The sequence below is a fragment of the Berghia stephanieae genome, chromosome 9 (assembly GCF_034508935.2).
Source record: "Berghia stephanieae isolate SIO BIC M18660-M18661 chromosome 9, UCSD_Bste_1.3, whole genome shotgun sequence".
In the NCBI taxonomy this organism is placed as follows: Eukaryota; Metazoa; Mollusca; class Gastropoda; order Nudibranchia; family Aeolidiidae; genus Berghia; species Berghia stephanieae.
The window spans coordinates 42604282-42626849 of NC_088368.1; the positions used below are offsets into that span (position 1 = coordinate 42604282).

At 38.7% G+C, this 22568-nt stretch overlaps 1 protein-coding gene across 2 annotated transcripts in view; it reads right to left on the minus strand.

The window, feature by feature from the left end:
- Positions 1 to 590: 590 nt before the first annotated feature.
- LOC144980266 (uncharacterized) overlaps positions 591 to 22568 on the minus strand; it is a 34857-nt gene continuing 12879 nt past the window's right edge. For both annotated transcript variants that reach the window (XM_078927895.1, XM_078927896.1), the window contains exons 11-13: positions 21103 to 21297; positions 17285 to 17964; positions 591 to 16395 (exon numbers count right to left, since the gene is read on the minus strand). In XM_078927895.1, the coding sequence (XP_078784021.1) occupies positions 5104 to 16395; positions 17285 to 17964; positions 21103 to 21297 (12167 nt within the window). In that variant the 3' untranslated portion in view covers positions 591 to 5103. The remainder of the gene's footprint in view (positions 16396 to 17284; positions 17965 to 21102; positions 21298 to 22568) is intronic.

Here is a 22568-nt window from a genome sequence, read left to right on the forward strand (position 1 = left end):
AACAATGGACGTTTTAGGTTACAAAACACTTCATCAGCAAAAGAATAGATGAAAAATGGACAGTTGAAAACAAATACCCCCTACCCCGTCTGTACAAAAAAATTCCTTTTTGGGATGCAATAAAGTATTATTAGTATTATTATTATTATTATTATTATTATTATTATTATTATTATTATTATTATTATTATTATTATTATTATTATTATTATTATTATTATCATTATTATTATTTTATTATTATTATCATTATTATTATTATTATTATTATTATTATTATTATTATTATTATTATTATTATTATTATTATTATTATTATTATTATTATTATTATTATATTATTATTATTAAATAAAACAAAATTAAATCAGAATTGTTACAATTCTCACTACATTTTGTTTTTATTTTGTAATGTTTTACTGACAAAGGATTTGAACCCAAAACCTCCCTTCTTTTCTTTTTTTTGTTACGGTTTCCATCCAGAGTTTCAAGGAATTACATGTGCTGATATCCCAAATTATCTAGTAGTTCGTAGATCTCAGGCTCATTGTTTGTATATTTTACATGGTGAAAAAAAAAACTCAACAAACTTTAAGCTCACAAAAAATATGTTTGATCAAGACAATGCTAAAAAGCCTTCAATGTGCATTTGGTTATCAGACAAGTAAAATAAAAATGATTGTTTATTTTTAAGGGTTTTCCGGCGCTTGCAACACATACAGGTTACATCAGCGCCAGTAAAAAGGAAGAAAATGGGATCGTAAAAAGTTCTAGAATTACAATTAAAGCACCCAAGAAAAAGTAAGACATAGGGGAACTGGGAACAAATAGGGAACAGATGTGGAATCCAAGAGCATACCACCACTGTACTTAGTTTGAGATCACCTACAAGTCTCATCCGGACACAAGCACAAAATCCATCAAGGAGGAACACACTCAGATGCTTACATTATACATTCAAAATAACACATATAATAATACATAACAGAGAGATGATTTACAAGGAAAAAAATATCATCTCTCAAAACAATAACTATGCATTTGACTGTTTCCCTCCCAGCTAGGACTCCGGCCAGGGCCAGGACAAAACCAAGTAATCTCATTCCAAGACAAAGACAGAAAGCATGTTGGAAAACAGACATAGGGGGATAGAAGACATAGTATGGACCCCCTGCCCGCTATGGAAGGTCAGGATCCCCACCCAGAAAAAATCATTCATACAAATAAGTAATTTACAATGCCAATAAAAGTAAAAAATCACATTTAATATACAATTAACCAATAGATTTTTGACCAATCAAAACATGGAATTTGTGACACACCTTCACACATGCTCGGACAAACATAGTTGGTTGTTTATAATAAAAAGTAGCGTGAATGAAATTGACCTCTATCTGATCATTGTTATTGTTTTTATACCGCCAAATGGGTGACTAGTTATCACACGATTTTCTCGATCAGATAATAAACGTTTAAATTTACACATATGTAGTTTTCTGTGTTAGTTCTATTGATCGAGTGGTAGAACAGTGGGTATTTTACCTCAACACATACCATCGATAGTAAAACCTGTGTAGTTTGATTTGTCAACCAATCACTGTCATTGTTTACATTATGACGATTGTCCGAGAGGCGTGGTTATCTACCTGTCTATTTTTTTTTCTAAAACTTGTATTGGATTTCGGCATCGAGTCCTTGACCAAAACACGACTTTAAGAGTTGCTATTATCAAGAACTCGTGCCGAAAACCAATACATACAAGTTCGAAAAGTATTTTATTACACCTCCTACTTAAAAATAAGTCAGAAAAGAATACTCTGGAATAAATGCAGAAATTGTATAATTATTTAATGGAACCATTAATTAAGAGGAAATGCCATGAATAGACAAACTATTAAAATTGTTTTTTAAGTTTAAGTTTTTAAGGGTTTTACGGCGCTTGGAAACATATTTAGGTTATATCAGCGCCAGTAAAAAGGAAGAAAATGGGATAGTAAAAAGTTCTAGAATTACAATTAAAGCACCCAAGAGAAAGTAAGACAAAGGGGAACTGGGAACAAATAGGGATCGGATGTAGATTCCAAGAGCACACCATCAATGTATTTAGTTTGAGATCACCTATAAGTCTCATCCGGACACAAGCACAAAATCCAACAAAGAGGAATACACTCAAATGCTTACATTATACATTCAAAAGACCAAATATAATAATACATAACAGAGAGATGATTTACAAGGAAAAAAATATCATCTCCCAAAACAATAACTATGCATTTGACTGTTTCCCTCTCAGCTAGGACTCCGACGAGGGCCCGGAAAAAACCAAGTAATCTCATTCCAAGACAAAGACAGAAAGCTTGTTGGATAAGATATAAGGGGATAGAAGACATAGTATGTACCTCCCTGCCCGCTATGGGAGGTCAGGATCCCCACCCAGTTGAAACATATTTAGGTGTTTATCAGCGCCAGTTAACTCACTCAACCCTAACCCCGACTATATCCGTAGTTTACCCGGGTTACTTTTACCCCATGCCTATTTATTACATTTTTCTGAGACAAATTATAGGCCTACTAGTATCAAAGCTAATGATTTTAGTTTTTACATGTTGACGGTTAGTTGAATAAAACTATCTATGTACATGCTCATTTTTAATACATTTTTTTTTTTTCCAATTTTGAAAAGTAGCAAAAATCTCTAGGATTGCGTGAGTTAAATTGTATTCTTGCGCGACTATACTTGTATTGATTTGGATCATCATAACTTGTGACGTCACTTACAATAAACAATAAAAACAAAGGGGAGTAATACACGACCATGTGGTGATTTTATTGTTGCTGCTGACACTTTAAATTAAACTAAAACCCACTTCTAATCTCGACTTCCTTGAAAATTATTTTTACTCTTCTGATAATTTCATATTTACTGACTTCAGTGATGATTTTATTTTAAAAAATATACAACTGGGGTGTTATTATCCGTTATATATTAGTTTTTGACCAATATTATTAAATATTTCGTAAGCTCGTGCCTCATGGTCCATCCCTCTGTCCGAGAATTAATTTTAAAAAATAAAGGTCAAAAACGGTTATAATCATCTATTATTTCCCTTAGCTTGTCTGCAATCTGTGTCATGAAAGTTCAAGGCCTCAAGAAAATAATAACCCTCACTCACCCCCACCCCCTTTGCTACGGTTCCAATATACAAGCATGCATTTATGGGTCTGTAAATGAGCCAAATAAGCATTCTTTATCACTAATAAAGGGGAGTGCAATAAACGAATATAAAGCATATAAGCCAAGCTTTTCACCTTTAAACCCTCTCCTTACCACCTGCAGCAAAATCATCACATTTATTTGTTACGACACAATATTATACATTTTTATTATTCATATTTATTTTGTACATCAAAAACTTTGAAGAATGGTCTTTGTTTAATTAATAAGAACATAAAGTTGTATTGAACAGAGCTTGTTTGAGTTTTTAAAAAACCAATTTTTCTGCTGGGAAAATTCATGGAAATAATCGGTAAGGAGAAAGTTAACATCTGACTAGCATTAGAAACCAAAATTAAAACGTGTCCACGAGATTATTGAGAATTTAAAGCGATAGTCGGCTGCTAGAAGCGGTGGACTGTAAAAAGAATTGAACAAACATGAATATATATATATACAAACAGCTTCGTTATAGAACAAAATACCAAACAAAGAATGCAGTGGTGCCAACCTTAACTAAAAAATGTGTAATCTTACACAATTTTGGTCATTGTACACATTTTGTTTAGGAGTGTACGTTTTATTAAATTTTTTATTAAGTATTTTTAACAATCATACACTCTCTTAGTGTACTTAAACACTTTAACCTATTGCTGACTTTGACGTTCATATAAGGAGTTCAATAATATAGCATTCTATCGGTTGGTCATATCAGATTTATAAGTGGATACTATTTATTGTTTTTAAATAGTAAGTTTTTTTTCACTAGTTTAAATTATCAATGATAATATTGCTAGTATGGTCTAGTTGCCCAATCATCAAATTTAGCGCTAATTATTGTTTTTTGCAGGATTGCACTACTTTTTTTCAAAATCTTACTCATTTTGGATCTCCATTGTGCACATTTACATGGGCCAGGGTTGGCAGCACTGGGGAATGTTTCAGGATCAAAACCCTTCTTCAGGCAATAACAAAAAAAAACCCAAAAACAATAAAAACATTAACATATCCTTTAAATTCCAGACAGGTGGCAGAGAAATTCTCGGCTTTTCAAGATGCTTTTACTTGCGAACAGCCATGCCAAATACATGCCGAATGAATTTTTAATTGGCTGAAGAAAGGTTTTGTGCCCAAAACATTCTGTGTTTGGTATTTTGTTCTTTTTCGAAGCTTGTTCAATGCCAGGGAATATTTCAAGCAGTCTTTTCTCACCACTCTTAAATGCAGATATATACGAGTACGAGATAATGCCCGTACCTAAAACGTAGTTTTTCAGAGCCATTTGGCTCATAGAGTTGGAGTTTATCCCAGTCTCTAAGTTTACAGGTACAAAATGCCCCCAAAAATAAAACAGTCTCTAAGTTTACAGTATAAAATGCCCCCAAAAATAAAATAGAGATATTTGTGAAAGCGATAAAGGCGATGTTTGTTATAGGTTGAAAGGGGTTAAAAGTGACGCTTAACTCTCTCTCGAGTTCACCGTAACTGAAAACCGAACAAATTTGTTCTATTTTTTATTCATATGATGAATTTGAGAGAGTCAAACAAACAAACAGGTTATTTTAACACCGAAAATCAAAGAACTTCTAAAGAAACATTCAACAACCCAATCTTGCGTTCCTCCAATGACACCACCCGTTTGGCTATCCCACGCATTCGTACAAAGGCGGGAACAAGGTCCTTTTTTCAGTTTGGTCCGTCTGTATGCAAAACCATTCCACAGAGCATCCAGGAATCCAAATCATTGTCTGTTTTCAAGAAATCCTTGAAAACATTTCTTTTTTGATGTCATGTACTTTCTATATTGTTTTGTCATTATGTAATTTAAAGCGCCAAGAGCCTCATTGTTGAGAATACAGTGCACTTTAAAGAGTCTATTATTTTTATTATTAAAAGTTGGATGGGCTAATAAGATTCATTAAGTCAGGCTCATCGAGGTACATCATCATGAAAGGGTCTCTATCGGAGCTACAGCTCCCCGGTCGACTGCGCCGATTGGAAGATCCGGAAGGATTGCGACTTCGAATGGACTCCAGGCTGCGGAAGAGAGAGGAAGTCGATGGATTTCTGCTTCTGCTGCTGAGATCTAAATCCGGAAAATCGTTCAAACTCGACTTGAGCGATGATGACGACAAATTCCTGTGACGATTTACTTGGTTTTCGTGGTCAACGTTGTCGATGATCTGTCCACCGATACCGACGACACCTCCGCTATTTCGTTGAGCACCAAGGGCTCTTAATAAAGAGTCTTGCATTGGATCTTCCTCTTGGGAGCGGGACAAAGGTCTGAAAACAACAGAAGCGCCGTTATTACTAATTATATGTGGGTCCAGCGGGCTGGAGCTGTGATCCAGTTGATAAATGCTTCTCAATGCTGCGATATCCATATCAACTCTTCGAGACACAGAACTGCAGGAGCCCGAGGGATTTCTAGATCGACTTTCCTGATTGGTCGAGGAGGAGGTGGTGGAATATTGCCTGCCAACCCCACTGCTACTGCCAGTGATGTATTGTGGGAGAAAATCTAAATGGAAATGTCTGCTGACTTCCCGACTAGGGCTGTAAGCAAAAGCCGATGGTGATGACGGCACGCTGGAATTGTTGTGTTTCCCCAGCAGGAAGATATCGCCTCCTTCGATGGAAACGGATGACGAGGAATCCCCTGACTTGAGCTGTTTGTCGATGGCGGATAATTTACGATGTCTTTGCTGATGCTCTCCCTTCATCACTTGCTGCTTCAACATCCAGTTTTCTTCCAAAAGCTGCAGCGTGTCTTTGTAAAGTGGAGAGTCGTGCGTGAAGAGATCCTGCATCATGCTCGGTTCTGGAAGTCGGTCAAGGTCGGATGGACTTGAGAATTTAGAGGATCCGGCGTACGGGCTGCCAGATATGGCAACAGCTGCTTCAGCCAATCTGGCCATCTCATAAGAAGGATGTCGACTGCGCTGCTGCTGTTGTTGGTGATGGTTCATTTCCTGCGCAAGATCAAACGCATTTTCCAAAGCCTTGTGGCGGATGATGGGGGAGTCTGACCGTGGCCCTAGTCTAGAGCTGATTATTGGTTCATCATTATTCCCGCTATCGTCCTCTATATTGTAACTGGCAGAAGAAGATGCAGCAGTACAACTGCTATTATTGTTGTTGTCGTTGTTGTTGTTGTTGTTGTTATGGATTTTGGAATAAGTATGAGGGTCCACGTCTAGAATCAATTGTTGTCCAGCTCTGGCTTCTTCTACAATCCCATCTGAAATGGTCGGGATGGCTGAAGAGGATGGCCGATGTAAGATTGCTATGGTGCTGTGCTGGCTGTGATGGCTCCTTGGAGAGGTAGAGTGAGAAACGGTTGAAGTCAAGTTCATAGAAGTTCCTCGAGGATGGGCTGGGGGAGGGTCATGGAGGTGAGGATGACAATAGAGGGAATGAGATGGGATCTCAGACGTGCGATTTCTCAGTTCCATCCCTTTATGGATGAAGCTTTGTTCGGATAGTTTATTGTAACCATGAGGAGAGATGATTTCAAACGGAGTTTTTCTTTCAGTGATGGCCTGCCACGATTCTCTTGAGATTCCTTCGGGGTTATGAGAATACCGTCTTCCACTTTCAACACCATCACCTACAACTCTATTCACCCGATCTTCACTATTCTGACAGACAGGATTGTGTTGGTTTTCACTCGCAAAAGATGGCGGTGGCAGTTTCTCCAAGGGCACTGTCACTATTGGAGCTGGTTTGTGCAACTTTCCATTTCCTCTTTCACGAATAAATGATATGATGCTGTTGTTTTCTTTGCTGTTCTTTCTCCTAGCAAAGGAGGGCGGTGATGTTTTCCCAATCAAATTGGAGGAAGATGGGGAAGAATTTGGCCAGTGTTGTTGTACATTGCTTCCATTTTCTGTCTGTGCAAGGGAATTATAGGAACTATAAGGGTTTGTAGAGCTGGATAATTCAGCAGTCTCGGGGTATAATGAATTTGCTGCTGCTGAAGAAGAAGAAGAAGCTGACAAAGTGGCCGGAACGGTAAACGTTTGGGATTTAAGATTCCTTTCTATGTTATCTCCATCGGAATATGATGAAGTTACTGATGTTGGTGAAATTGAAGTGGCTGATAATGCAACAACCTGTTTTTTAGGATTCTCACCAGGAATCTCTTCAGGACCTTCATATCGAGGTTTCCCAGAACTTGTTTCTTGATGTCTTTCAGGAAAGTGGTGATAATGTTTAGACTGTGATGTCGGGTTGCTGGAGAAGCTCAAATGATAGTCTGTAGGATGATCTCGACTCTCTTGGATTTCCATTATCTCTGTCGTCAACCTTGAACTGAAATTTTTATTTGTAGAATAAACACCATTGCCCTTACTGCCTCCTCTCAACATCTCAAGCCCTCCAGTTCGCAAATCTGAATCTTGCTCTGCGAGTCTTGGATATTTGGGGGGAGGCAGAGAGTGATCTTCGTAAGCTTCTATGGGATAGTGTTGGTGCTCTGACTGAATTGCAGACTTCAGACTTATATTGGCACTCTCGTCTTTCCTGGACTCATGACTTTTGACACCGTCTGGTGTGATTAATACGGATAATAATGACGATGACGACGACGAGGTTGATGATGATGGAATTTTGAATGAAGAAGACAGAGGCATACCAGGTCTAGTTGACAAAGTATTTTCAATCTCCGTCTTGTTCGTTACTGATTCACTGCCAACTGGGTCCATAAACTGAACCCTCTTTTTCATGATCTCAGCAGAATTTATCGCTCGAACTCTATTACTGCTACTACTTTTGTGGTCAGCCTTCTTGCTCTTTTCACCACCTCCTCCTCCTCCTCCACCTCCTCCTCGTCTTGACCGCATCTTCTTTGGTTTCCAGTCTTTATAAGGAAGTTGAGATTCTTGCTCTTCCTGTAAAGTGGTGGCAGCCTTTGTAACGGCTTCATTTGTATCGCTATTGTTTGATTTTGAAATGGTTCTCTTCCTTCCCTGAACAGGATGATGCTTATTTCCTGTTGAACCTTCGTGTCTCCTCCCTGTATCTACGTTGACATTGCTATTGTTATCATTGCTACTACTGCTGCTATTATCATTGTTGTTGTTGTTGTTGTTGTTGTTTTTAATATTGTTGTATTTATCGTGGGGGTAAGGCGGTGGAGGGGGTATAGAATCCATGTGTATGACAGGATGATGAATAACACGGTTGCTGCCACTGGGCACAGATCCACCGACACCCTCGTGCTGTCTGACAGACAAAGACGATGGGTCTGGATGATGGTACAGGCTGTCAATCACTTTATAAATACGACCATTTGGGTTTTGTGCTATCAGACTGCTATGAAGACTATGATCTTCTCCTGGCAAGGTGTGACTGTAGTTCAAGCTATCATTTCTCAAATTTGAAGCGTTGAGGTACGAAGACATTTTGTCCACCACATGATTTGGCCCAACGGGCTTTCCACTCTCTCCCTTGCCTTTGGTACTCGTACTCGCCGTAGCTGGCATACCAGCATTCAATCTGCCCCTCTTACCATTGTACACTTTCAATCCGTTGTTTGGAGAAGATGCAGCATTTTTTATCTCCCTTTCGACAACGTCTTGATTGTTGGGGTGTTTTTCTGTCTCTTTGACGCTGACGTTTGGAACGTATTCAACGTTAGAGGAGATCATTGAGGAAGAGGACCGGTGATATACTTTGCTGTATTCGGGTGGAGGAATTACTGGAGTAGATGAAATATCAGGATTGTTAGAGGATTGACTGGTGGCTACAAAGTATGGCTGATTCTTGCCTGATAAAATATTGCTGAGAAGAGAACTGGATGAGGATTTCTCGGCTGAATGGCTGGATACATCTAAGATGTTTGGCTGTGTGCTTGACTGTCTGAGGGACTGTTGTTGTTGCAGTTTCTCATGCTGCTTTTGATGCTGAGCAGACTGGACATGCCAATTTGTGCCCCCTCCTCTTTCAAATTCAATGACAGATTCAGAATTTGTATAGACAGGCATCCCTTTATGGGAATCTATTGCGTTTAGTAGAGATTGGTGAGATGATGCTGCAACAACTGCTTGAGGAATGGGATCATTGTCTTGTAATTTCATCAACTGTGTTAAAGGGACATGACCTTGACCTAGGTTATTGTTCTCCATTATTACTTCCCCTTGGCTCAAATTTCCCTGCCATTCAACTGCTTGCGGTGCTGATGTTGAAAAGGTTCTTTGTTTGACGAGGTCAAAGGTAGTAGGAGCTGAGTCAGTACAGTTGTTTTGGTCAGAAGTATCGTTGTGAGTCGGCTCAGTTTGTCTCTCTGGCTTGGTTTTGGTCGAGTTCGAGGGCGGTTTTTGTAACAAATTTTTTAGCTGGGAATTTTGTTGTAGCTGAGCTTGATCCGCCAACTTGGTTTGAGCACTAGATGGATGATTATGAGTGTTTTCCTGATGAAGCAATGGAGACGACGTCTGTAACTGGTGGTAGAGACGGGTTGGCACGGGTGGTTGTCCAATGAGATCAAAATTTTCCTGCATTGACGGAATATTCCTAGAATTCCCATTGCTCTTAGACTTTTCTAACAAAACATTACTCTTCCCTCCATCATTATTCATTGTTGGTGCAACTCTCATTGATAACAGGGGTTCAATTGATTTAGTACCAGCAGAAGTTATAGCCCTTTCCTCATGAGTGATTCCGTGTGTTTCCGTACCAATCGCAAGGTTCACATCATCCCTACTCCTATTTCTGTCACTATCATTGCCTTTTCTGTTGGACTCCGTTAGGATTGTTTCCTTATGTTGGAGTTGGACACTTTTAACTCCATCAAACTCAACACCGCCAGCCGCGTTATTACTATCCTTTCCGGAGAGAGATATAAGTTGCTGACCAGACAAAAGGATCGAAGTTGTCTTTGGGTTTTCATTCGCCGCTTCCAATCCTAAACCTCCTCCACCGTTCTGGAGCAATTTGATGACTTCAGGGGATAGATTTGCTGATGGCAAAAGCAAATAGGATCCGTCGGGCTTTTGGATACAGTGGTAAGCAACACTGCTTGTTGATGATTCACCATTCGGGTTTGTCTGTGTAACTGTATCATCAATAAGATGGACAGTATTAGTTGGAGTTGGAGTTGTATTTGTAGTTGTACACGACACTTGTAAAGTTGGAGAACTTTGAAGATGCAGGGCTTGGGTTTGAATTGTTGTAACCGGTAGTGAAGGATCTGGTGGATATGATGAACCCTGGACTTTTGAAAGCAGAGGAATTTGGTAATCAAACATATTGCTATTGCTATTGCTGTTGGAATCACTGCTGCTGGTTGCAACAGTTGTTATGGAAACGGTTTCGTTGGGTGATGAAATTTGTTTCAGTATTGACGATTTGTTGGTATTAGAAGATTGAGGCTGAGGGGATGAAGACTCTGTCTGTTGTTGTTGTTGTTGGTGTTGTTGATGCTGCTGCTGCTGCTGCTGCTGATGTTGGTGATGTTCTTTGCTTTCTAAAATATCTCTAATTGTTTTTGGTTTAGATCTACTCCTCGACCGAGCGGTTTTCGGAGTAGTTGCTGGTGTGGTTGGTGCTGATAAAACTGATGGTGGGGGAGTTGTTTTGGCCGATTGGGACACAACCTGCGGGCTTAGGGACACAACCTGTGGGCTTAAGGGCACAACCTGCGGGCTTACAAACTTCAATGAAGGTTGACCCATTAAAAGGCTTCCTTCAGAATCGACAGTGATCACTGATTGATCTGATACCATGCCTGGATTTGGAATTGAGACATTTCTTGAAGATTCTAGAGCAACGACATTATTATGATCCCTTTCCCTTCCATTTCGTGAATTTACCATTTGTTGAACGACATTCGCTGCCATTTTCTCTGGACTGGCTTTCAATAACATTTTGTTGAGTTCGCGGTGCCCTTGAGTTTGAAGAGGAAAATGATGTGTTCCTTGCTGGAGGGATGGATTATGACCTTGGGGTGAAATTTCTTCCAACTTTCTTTCAAATTTCTGGTTTGACAAACTTGCATAGCTGCCACATTTGAGAAGATTACTGGCAGAGTTCGGGTGATTTGTGCTGGGTGATAAGATTGTTATATTAGGGGGACCCAGTGAGTTGTTACCGTCTGCCGAGTGTGTATCTCGTATAAACGTCACAGAGGAAGAGGTGTTGATGTACGACGATGCAGACGCTGGACGCGCTGACGATGTCAATAAAACGTCTCCAAACTTTTGTGTGAAAGCGACTGGGCGTACTGGATGAAATGAATTTGTCACGGGTCTGCAGGTTGTCTCGCTTTCTGAATTGGATTTCATACGTAATGGCTTCTTCGGTGTGACATTATTATTGTTGTTGATGTTGTTGTTGTTGATGCTACTGCTGCACTTGTTTAAATCAAAACTGCCGATGATCTGCCTCGAGACAAGATCGGTTTCCGAGATCGTTCGCATTTTTCCCAGTTTATTATTACCAGTTCTGTGAGACAAAATGTTAACGTTGGACGAATGGTGTGGTGAGACGATTTGTTGTTTGGATGTCGGATTAAAGATTCCTCTGACATTTTTACTACAGGAAATGCTTTCCGTTTGTTTTGACGGTGAAGGATTGTTGTCGGAATTAATTTCACTACAATGATTTATATTTTTAATACTATTATAATGAGAAGATCCCTCGTTTAGTTGTTCCCACAAAAGAGTTGAAAATCCTGGGGGTAGTTTGACGTTGGAATTCAGTTGTCGCTCCTGGTCTGGTTGTTTACCCTCTGATTTTGGCGAGTTGAGAGGGGTGGTATCCTCTGTAATATCTATCACTTCCTCGGAAGACACAAATGCGACTGGCTTGTCATAATTCTGATTTTGAGCCGGACTCGGAGCTGTCGCATTTTGTTGAACAGTCTGAAAACCAGTTCTAAAATGTGAATCTGAAACAGTTCTAATCTCTGGTGCTGTGACAACCATTTGCTGCTGGGTGACCGACAAGGAATTTGGCTGTTTCTCTTTAAAAGCCGTATTGAGTAAGGTGCTTTTGCTGCTCCCAAATGAAAGCCCTGTATTGGCGACATTCTCACTACCTTGAACCTCTATTGTAGTAGTAGGAGTGACAATCATTATGTCTTCCCTCCTAAGTGGTCCATGACTACAGTTACTGCCATTATCTTGTTCTTTGCTGCCAAATGAAAATTGATCTCTATGTTCACTTTGAGATGATGATGAAGAAAGCCTCCGACCCAAAGATCCAATTTTACTGTCACCGATAACATGAGAGATGGAATCCTGTTGCAAAGATAATTTAGAGGTTTTATTACTTACTTCATTTCCATCGACTAACACAGAGGACAAACCTTCCTCACTCGACTCATAAATCTGATTGGACGATAAAAGGTTGGAATCTGAACTTAGATTATTCAATACCTGAGGTTGTCTAAATACTCCGAGGTTTATTGACTGGTTGGAAGAGTTCATCAATAGATCTGAATTCCCAGGATTCACAGCTGGCGATTGGTCCATAGCCACTGAACACAAGCCACTCGTATTGAGATTTTCATTTCTTCCATCTGAGACTCCACTTTGTTTGCTTTCAAGAGAATTAAGAATATTCTGTCTAGAGGGGGAGCTTTTACCACTGTAAACTGTGTCAGCAGCCTGTGTTGGTGTGTCTCCGAGAGATGTATTGAGAACTGTGTTGGAAAATTGAGAAGTTTTAAGACCTTGCAATGGCTGTAGAATGGAGAGATCAGATGTCTGAGGTAGGGAGAGAACTAATTGAGTTTGTCCATTTTCTGTATTCAGCTTGACAGCATCGCTAGACAGGGCTTGACTAAGAAGTTGCAATAGGAGTTCAGCGTTTTGTGGGGCTGATGAAGACACTGCAGTAGTGGTCAGTGATGATGATGATGATGATGATGATGATGATCTTGAGGATGTAAAGGAGGACAAAGCAGAGGATAAGGGTGACGTAGGTGGTGGCCTGCTACTGCTTGTTAACGATGCAGTAGTCCAGGATTTCTGTTCTTGTTGGGAGTGGCTTGCTGAAGGTTTCATAGCTGCTGGTACTGTCTGAGATGGAAGTGGATGTGGTGGCGATGGTGGTGGAGGAATAGGTGCTTTTGACGCTGACATCGGCTGAACTGATGCTGTTGATGATGATAGTGGTGGTGGTGGCAGATGTTGTCGATGTGATGATGACGGCGATGATGTTGGTGTTGACGGTGATTTAAGTGGAGACTGGTGTTGACTGACGACTACGTTTCTTTGGGAATTCGTTTCTGGTAAAGGATCCAAGCGTGTGAGTTGAAACCTGGGGTAGCCTGGTTTGTCGGGGATCAACAAGATCGTGCTACTGTTGTTATTGCCACTCTGGTTTGGTAAGACGTCTTGTTGTTGTAAATTTGTTACTTGTTGTTGTTGTTGTTGTTGTTGTTGTTGTTGCTGTTGTTGTTGTTGTTGTAAATTTGTTACTTGATGTTGGCGTTGCTGTTGGTGTTGTTGTTGTTGTTGTTGTTGTTGTTGTTGGTGTTTATGAGAGATTTCATTTGAAATTTCACCCCAGAGTCTGGCAGTATTTGGTTTCGATTTAGAGGTAGATAATAAATGGTTCGTGTCGTTTGAAATCAATGGCACAGCAGCTACTGGAGATGGTAGTGACGATGACGATCCACCAGAATTAATAACTTGAGTAATGACAGAATTGACAGGGTCGCTCAATATCGACTTGATAATGGTCGTCTCGTTCTGCTGAGACTGACCGTTTTCGCCTGTGAGAGATGAATCGATATAACTCCCACTGCGAGAATGAAATGCCTCATTCCTATCACAACCAAGTGTAATGTTATTCTTGTCACCGCTGTTGCTGTCGTTGCTCTTTTTGATATTAACCATGATAGGTGTCGACTTCATCGTATTGTTATTAGATGGATACGATAACTCACTCGTTGGTGGTTGCTGAAATAGTAACGTTGGTGGTTTTGGACAGATTGGTATTGCTTGTTGCTGTTGTTGTTGTTGCTTCTTGTTTTGCTTTCTCTTGGAGGATGAATCTCTTGGAGATTGACTTTGTGCGAGCTGCTCACTTGATTTCATCTCAAGCTGTGTTGACAGCAACGTTTGCTGTGGGGTATTCTGCTGCTGCGGATGATGCTGATTTTGTTGTTGTTGTTGTTGTTGTTGTTGTTGTTGTTGTTGTGTCAATAAAATCAAATTGTTCTGTGAAAGCTGACTTGAAAAGTGTTGGCCTGATTCTGTGACAGATGAGGAGTTTTTAGTGCCACTACTGCTAACCTGCAACTGCAACACACCACTAGCATAACTTTTACCCACGTTCTTATTACTGGCCAATACGATTAACTTTGTTTCCCCGGTATTCGGGCATATGGTCTGTGCAAGCACCTGGTTATTCATGTCGGTGATGCTTTTTAGTTTATTCAAAGAAGAATTGGAGGGAGTGACATCAGTGGACATCATTGGCTGAATATTTGTCGTTACGATATTACAAAGCTCCGGTCGTATTGTGTTAATGTTGTTAACATTTCTATTCTCCTGATTCGTTCCGAGTGATGGTCTTAAAGCTTGACTGACAATTCCATAATTAAAATGACCACCTTGTGAAAGGGATGTGAGATTCAGCTGTACACTGCCAGAGTTCTCTAAGTGTACTACTGTTGGCTGTACACTAGTAGCTGTGTTCAAAACTGTTCTTTGCGCTTGTGGAAAATTGTTACTGTTGTTGTTGTTGTTGTCATTGTTGATGTCATCATCAATATCACCATTATTATTATTATTATTATTATTATTATTATTATTATTATTATTATTATTATTATTATTATTATTATTATTATTATTATTATTATTAATGTTGTTGATACCACTACTATTATGATCAATCAAAGATGGAGAAGCAGTATAGGGTGAAAAGACGTGGACAGAGGCCGAATTAGAGCTGGATGGACTTGCAACGATTCGATTCTGTGCTACAATGCCGGTCAGGTTCTGTGGTAAAAACAAGATCTGGTGTTGGCCTCGTGTTGCAGTTAAAGCCGAGGCAGGGGAAATCTCGATAAAATTATTATTGTCTCTTTGTTGAAGTGTAGAAGAAACTTTTGGCGGTGGGATTAATTGTAACGACTGGTTTTGACGAGGATGGCCATTATTTTTAATACCGCGGCTGTTTGTTAGAATCAACTGCTCGTTATTACTGGATGGCCTATATATCTCACTGCTGTTGCTGTTGATGTTGTTGTTGTTACACGTGCTTCTATTGGCACTTACAAATTGTAGGTTCTGCCGATTCATATCGGGCATTGTCAATTGCTGCTGCTGCTGCTGCTGCTGTTGTAAATTTGGTACAGTTTCTGTTTGTTCATTACACACAACGTGTTCTACAGAACTAGACTGAGCTCTGGCAATAGTTCCACTTACGATGTTTCCATTATGACTTGAAGACTCCTGTAATACTCCAGAATTGCCTTCAGTCTTTGGTTTGTTTTGCGGATGGACAATGCCGATGCGGGGTTGGTTTCTCGATTTCAAGGAGGAAGACGATGAAGAAGAAGAAGAAGTAGAAGAAGGAGAAGGTCTTTTTAATATCTGAGGGTAGTGGATTGCTTGGTGGTTATCTTGAAGAAAATAGTTATTGTCATTTAATTGTGAGGTGGTTGGAGATATGATGGAAGATTGAGGAATGTTGAGATTCATATTGTTGCTAAATGACGATGATAATCCAATAACCGTGTTAGATATGCTTGATGATGATGATGATGATGATGATGATGATGATGATGATGATGATGATGACAATGACGATGACAAAGAATAAGGTGGTAATGATGATGGACATACTGATGTAGCTGCAGTTTGCATAACATTATTATTATTATTGACAAAAGTTGTCACAAGCATCCCACCACTTCCCATGCTACCATTGGGAACATGATGATGGATTGAAGCGGTAGGAGATGTAAACGTCGTTGTTGTAAGGATGGACGTGCAACCAACTTGGTGCCCCGAAAACAATCCAATACTTTGTGCATCGTTTCCTTCCTGAATGGCGACTGAGGATGATCTGTTCCAAGTTGATGTCGATGGATGATTTGGCACTGAAAGCTTAGATAGGGATGAAATTTTGGAGACCTCTCCTCTATTCAAACACTGCAGCTCTTCTTCCAATTTTCTATTTAATTCTTCCCTCTTTCTTCTGTATTTTTCCTCAATCTGCAAGGATAAAAAGATAACCAAATAAATATACTGACAGAACACAACAACATTCCTCCTAGACCAGGACTCCCTGATGATTCCAAGATTTGGATGAAACAACGTTGTTGGAGAAAGTAACAAAAACGAGGTAAGAATAATATATATATATATATATATATATATATATATATATATATATATATATATATATATATATATATATATATATATATATATATATATATATATATAAAATTATTTCTCTCAAGGTTTTGACAGATATGTAACTGGACGTGCATAGAGTCTCCCAGGTAAAGCAACAAGCGTCTTCTTTAAAGAACTACAACATGCAAATGCCATCATATTTTTCCGTCATCTTTTCGCCGATATCAAAAATTTTAGGCAGTGTTACAAAATTTTATATCATTCAAAAACAGCTCTTCAAACTATTTTCACATTTTGCAATTCTATTAACAAAGAACAGTTCCAATAGTAGAGAAAATTTGGAGAGAAAAAATTGATAATCTGACATCATAAATTATTGTTGCAAACTTGATATCATTACTTATTTCTATTTATGAGGAGGGGTAGAATACTACTAAATTGTATAACTTGAAGTTTATATTTGGATCAGAAGGTCCTGGGTTCAAGCCTCACTTGGCGCATAGTTGGAAAAGGCTCTTTACTCACATTCTCTCACCGTACTCAGGTGTAAAACTAGTACCTGACCGTTAACAACGTTGTCCCTATCTGAAAAAATGTAATCCCAGTCTGAGAAAATGTGATATTGCCTAACAGGCATCATGTTTCGTTCTCCATGTCAAGTGTTGCTGTTGGTCAGGGACCTTTTGTAAAGCGCTTTGAGCATGTTTAGTGGATATTGCCCTATATAAAAGCTCACGTTTACCTGTTTCCTAAGATTCTCATCTTGCATAGGAATGGCAGCATCACTGCTAGGAGTTGAGACAGGAATCTCGATAGTATTGGATAATGACCCAGCAGCCCTTGTACTTATAGATGGCATGACGTTGGTGTTAGTGGTCGTGTTTGACAACAACGAAGGAGACGATATAATGCCTGTGATGCGACTGCTGCCGGCCATGGCCGAAATGTTCTTGGATGTTGTCGCAGCTGTCGCTGTGTCAGTGGTGGCCACGATCCGTTTAGTGTTGTCAGCAAGGGGGGTAACTGCTGGGTGTTTCGGTGGAATCATGGGGATTGTAATCCATTCCTCATCGGACAGTGACGATGGCGATGGTAGTGATGATACTACGGGTGTCGTCTGCAAATGCGACAGCAACGAAGACGGTAGTGAGGGCGTTGCCCCTGGTTTCATTAACAACGTTTTCGCTGGGATATTCGCTGCTGTCACCTTGGATGTTGCTGGAGTAGAACAAAAGAGAAAACGAGGCGATGGGCAAACGAGTGTAGAAGCCGTTGTTGACCAAAAGACGTTCGCTGCTGTAACCAAAGACTGTGGACGGCTTCTCGTGGAGTTGACAATAATATCATTATTGTTTTGGATCGATTCTGTTATTGCCAGGGCCGACTTCAGTGGTGAAGCAGGGGGATATGCCTCACTTTTGACTGGAAAATAAAATTAGAACAAGAATTTTATAATCACATTATTCCTTGTAGAATTCAAACTTTAAAAAAAATAAATAAATAAATAATTATCTCATTATAAAATCGGCCTTCTTCATTGTGGATATGGACTAAGATGTTATATTTTTACAGCAGAGATTTGCTCTCCATGTCACTATGTAGTCTAGTAATATGGCACTTGCCTTCAGACCGGAAATAAAATAAAATAAAATGCAAAATAACCTCATACTGCAACCACCATTGAGTAAAGGCGATACAAGTTATTTTGCATTTTATTTCATTTTATTTGCTTTCCACGTTAATTTGTGTATTGTTGTGCTGACGAAGGGTTTGTACCAGAAACGTCCATTACCTGTATCGTTCCTATACGAAGCCTCTCCATTTTCCCTCTTTCATTAGTATTTTCGAGATGAGCATTGATGGAAGATCTAAAAACTGAAGGTTTAACTCACTCAATCCTAGAGATTTTTGCTACTTTTCAAAATTGGAAAAAAAAAGGATTAAAAATGAGCATGTGCATCGATAGTTTTATTCAACTACCATGAACAATTTAAACATTAAGAACATTAGCTTTAAGGGGCGGTTTGGGTCTAATTATTAGGAAAATCCTTCAAAATTTTGATTTTGAGATTTTGGTGGAAAATGATATTTTATTATCTTAGAAATAATATAATTGAAGTCCAAATTCTTAAAGTAGACTGTAAAGGCACGAAATATACAGTCGAAAATGGTACAGGTAGTAAGAAAAGTGTGAAAAACGGGAAGCCATTTTGCTATTTTCTCAATATGTCATTTTTCTAAGGGTATGGGAAACTGTGTCAAACTTTTCTCAGAATCTATTCAATGAAATTGTCTGAAAATTTCCACAGTTATCACAGAGAAAATGTATTGTGTCACCATAGAGAGATATTTTTGATAAGATTTGTGAATTTTAAATTATAATCCTAAATCTGAATTTTTTACATCAATTTTGTCATAACATTTTGATTCTCAACTTTGTAATGATCTAATAAAAATTCCATAAGCTAAAGCCGTAAAATCTCTCTATGGTGACACACTATGGTACAATGTTGACAAGAGGGAAGAATATGGAGGTCATTCCTTCATTAGTTTTTGTGGAACGTTTGCCACAAGATTGTTATATTTTTTTATGTCAGACCCCCAAATTAGATCGCAAAATGGGTATCAACACAGATAATTAAAAATCTTAGCCATAAATGTTGTTTTTTAACCTATATTGATGATACAGAATGATTAAAACCCCCCAATATAGGTAATTAATTTTTTTTTAGAAAAGACCCAAACCGCCCCTTAACACTATGCCTATAATTTGTCTCAGAAAAATGTAATGAATAGGCATGGGGTAAAAGTAACCCCGGGCATACTACGGATATAGTCGGTGTTAGGGTTGAGTGAGTTAACATGGAGAGAGGCTGAAAAGATGGTACAAAGCTGGATGAGATGGAGGGGATTCGCCGATGGCTTATGCTCCAGCCGGAGTGAAGGGCTGAATTAAGTAAGTGCCACCAATGATTCTAGTTCTTGCTATGAGGTCTTGTGGTAGTGACATCTTCCCTTTGGACCATTGGTCCCTGGGTTCAAACTCTACTATGAGTGGCTCAAGGAATAAGGCTATTTACACCCAATTCCTCATTGCACTCAGGCGTAAAACAAGTACCTGCCCAATAACAGCATTGTATTGTCTTTGATGAAAAAAAAAACAGTTGGAATGATCCCTTATGTGTCAACCTATATTCTAAATGTTGCTGTTGGTTTGGAAACCCTTTAAAAGCACTTTGGGTACATTGTTATTGCACGATAAGAAAACTCAAATCTTTTGGGAAACGGAAAGGCTTCTGGTGGGAACAATACAGACAATGGACATTTCAGGTACAAACGCCTTCATCTGTTTAATTCTTTTTTTTTTTTTAACGCAGGTATTTATATAGCAGCATGTAATAATAATAATAATAATAATAATAATAATAATAATAATAATAATAATAATGATGATGATGATGATGATGATGATGATGATGATGATGATGATGATGATGATGATGATGATGAGATGATGAGATGATAATATAATAATAATAATAACAATAATAATAAAAATAATAATAATAATAATAATAATAATAATAATAATAATAATAATAATAATAATAATAATAATAATAATAATAATAATAATAATAATAATAATAATAATAACAACAATAATAATATTCTATAGGGGGGGGGGGGGTTGCCGATGAAGGGTTTGTGCCCGAAACGTCCATCGAAAACCTTTCCATTTTCACCTTTTTCATGAGTATTTTTACCATCCCAGACTTCAGGCAGCCCTCACCGACCGCTCTCTAAGCCTTTTGGGAGTGTTTTTGGTCTGAGTTCTCTCTTTCATTACCTAGACCTGTAAATGAGCTCTATAAAAATTGACTGAAACTGAAACTCTTCTTCGTATTTCGTCATAGCGGTAAAATCCAAAGAATCAAAATGAAAGGTAAACAGCAAACTCACTTGAGCAAAGCAATGGCAGAAAACTAATTTGCGTGGGAATTAATTAGGCTACTTACCATTGTTCCTTGTAATTAGGTACCCAATCAGTGAAGAAACTTAGAAACGGTCAACCAGTTTGTTTACAACATGAGGCAATCGAGATGTGCTTGTAGCAATCATTTAACTTTCGATTTGAAGGTGTCTACATAACGAACTTCCGGTGTTCGAATTTTTTTTTTCATATTTTCCCTGTCCTTCAAGTAAATGTGGTCAATTTTGGCTTAGACGAAACAGTGAAATTTATCGCTCGGCGGCTCAGTTAAAATTGGCTACGACAGGTTTGGAAAGTGAAAAAATAATTTCACGAAGGCTGTATGAAAATACACTGGGGTGTGTTCAGACACGGCAATTCTAAAAAGCGTCGCTTAGCCTTGGCAATATATCCATCGTTAATATAAACGGCCCGTGAGCTATGCGTAGCGCTGTGGAACATTCCTAATTAACTTTACAGTCATTCGACTACGATTCATGCATTCTTTCTTCCCTTTTTAAAAATATTTGAATTTGACGAATTGACTGATTTCAGTTAATTGACTAAGAATTTACAGGTCTAATTACCTTTCTGATCAGTTGAAGAGGAGGCGTCAGCGGTCTTTCCGTCTTTCAGTTCTTCCCAGAGCCTTTTCAAACTGGGGTCCTTCAAATCCTCATTCCCCTTGGACAGAAGCAGGACTGCCTTGACTTTTTTAATGGTCATCATGCAGCATCCGGTTACCATGGATATGAACTTGGGACAGTTGGTGTGACCGTGTTCTGGACACCCAGTCGGAGGGAAGATGAGAGAATTGATCGATTATTATTTAGAAAAAAATAATAAATTAAATAAATAATTAAAAGTTCACAATTCAAAAACATCTCTGCACAAAACAGATTTATATGCAATGAAATGTAATGTAATGAATGGAAAATACTGGGTAGTGTAAATGTTGCTGCTCGAAGCTCGAAGAAATAAATAATAACGTGAAGTTGAATGTAAGCTTCAATTTAATTACAAAAACAGATCAAACAGATCAAATGAACTTAACCACACCACTACCACATCATCTCATTCACCTGTGGTGTTTCAATCATCCTGTTTTGTTGATAAAGGGGAAACCCGAAACGTTCATTTGATCTGTTCTTGTAATTAAATTGAAGCTTACATTCAACTTCACGTTATTATCTATTTATAATGAATGTAAGAGAGATATATGATAGCGTCAACAGACGAAGGGATTGGGCAGACTTTTGTCATCGCAGAGTACGGGCAGCCAATGTCTATGAGCACGACGCTGCATAGTAAGTAAAATGTAATGATAAAAATATATATTGAGAAATTAGGCAGCAGGCACCGGTGTAAGATAAAGATCTGAACAAGTGCGTATGCAACGGATGCCAAACAAATGTCTTTGTCCTCATCCTCTAGAGCTCAATGGTGGTGTTGTGTGATGCAAGCGAGGGTTCACAGCGTAAAAAGTGTACCTTTGTGAAGATTATAGGAATTAAACTTGTCCCGACTATCAGTAATGGTAGCACGTCTGACCGGTAATCAGTAAGTCTGCACCAGAACAGGAAGACTGATTGTTTGGGATGGTTTTTTTTCTTTCTTCTTCTTCAAAATAAAATACACAGTCGTTTCGGATCTTTAATAAATATATACAGCATATAGAATCCACAAAGTGCCCTGAGGTGACAAACGTGTAGGACGAGACATGACGCCTGTTTTAGGCGATATAACAATTTTTTTTTTTTTTCCAACGGAGACAATGCTGTTAATGGCCAGGTACTCATTTTACACCTGAGTAAGAAAATGAGAGAATGTGAGTAAAGAGCTTTTTCAAAGGGCCCAACTATGCGCTGCTCAAAGCAGGACTCAAACTCAGGACCTTGCAATCCGATAGCGAGTGTCATACCACAAGACCACATAGCCACACTTTACATAAATATATCGTTAATTTCCTCCCCTGAACGAAACCCAATACAAACACACATAGACACACACCCACGTACAAACATACACACATCTACACACAAATCCATGCCCA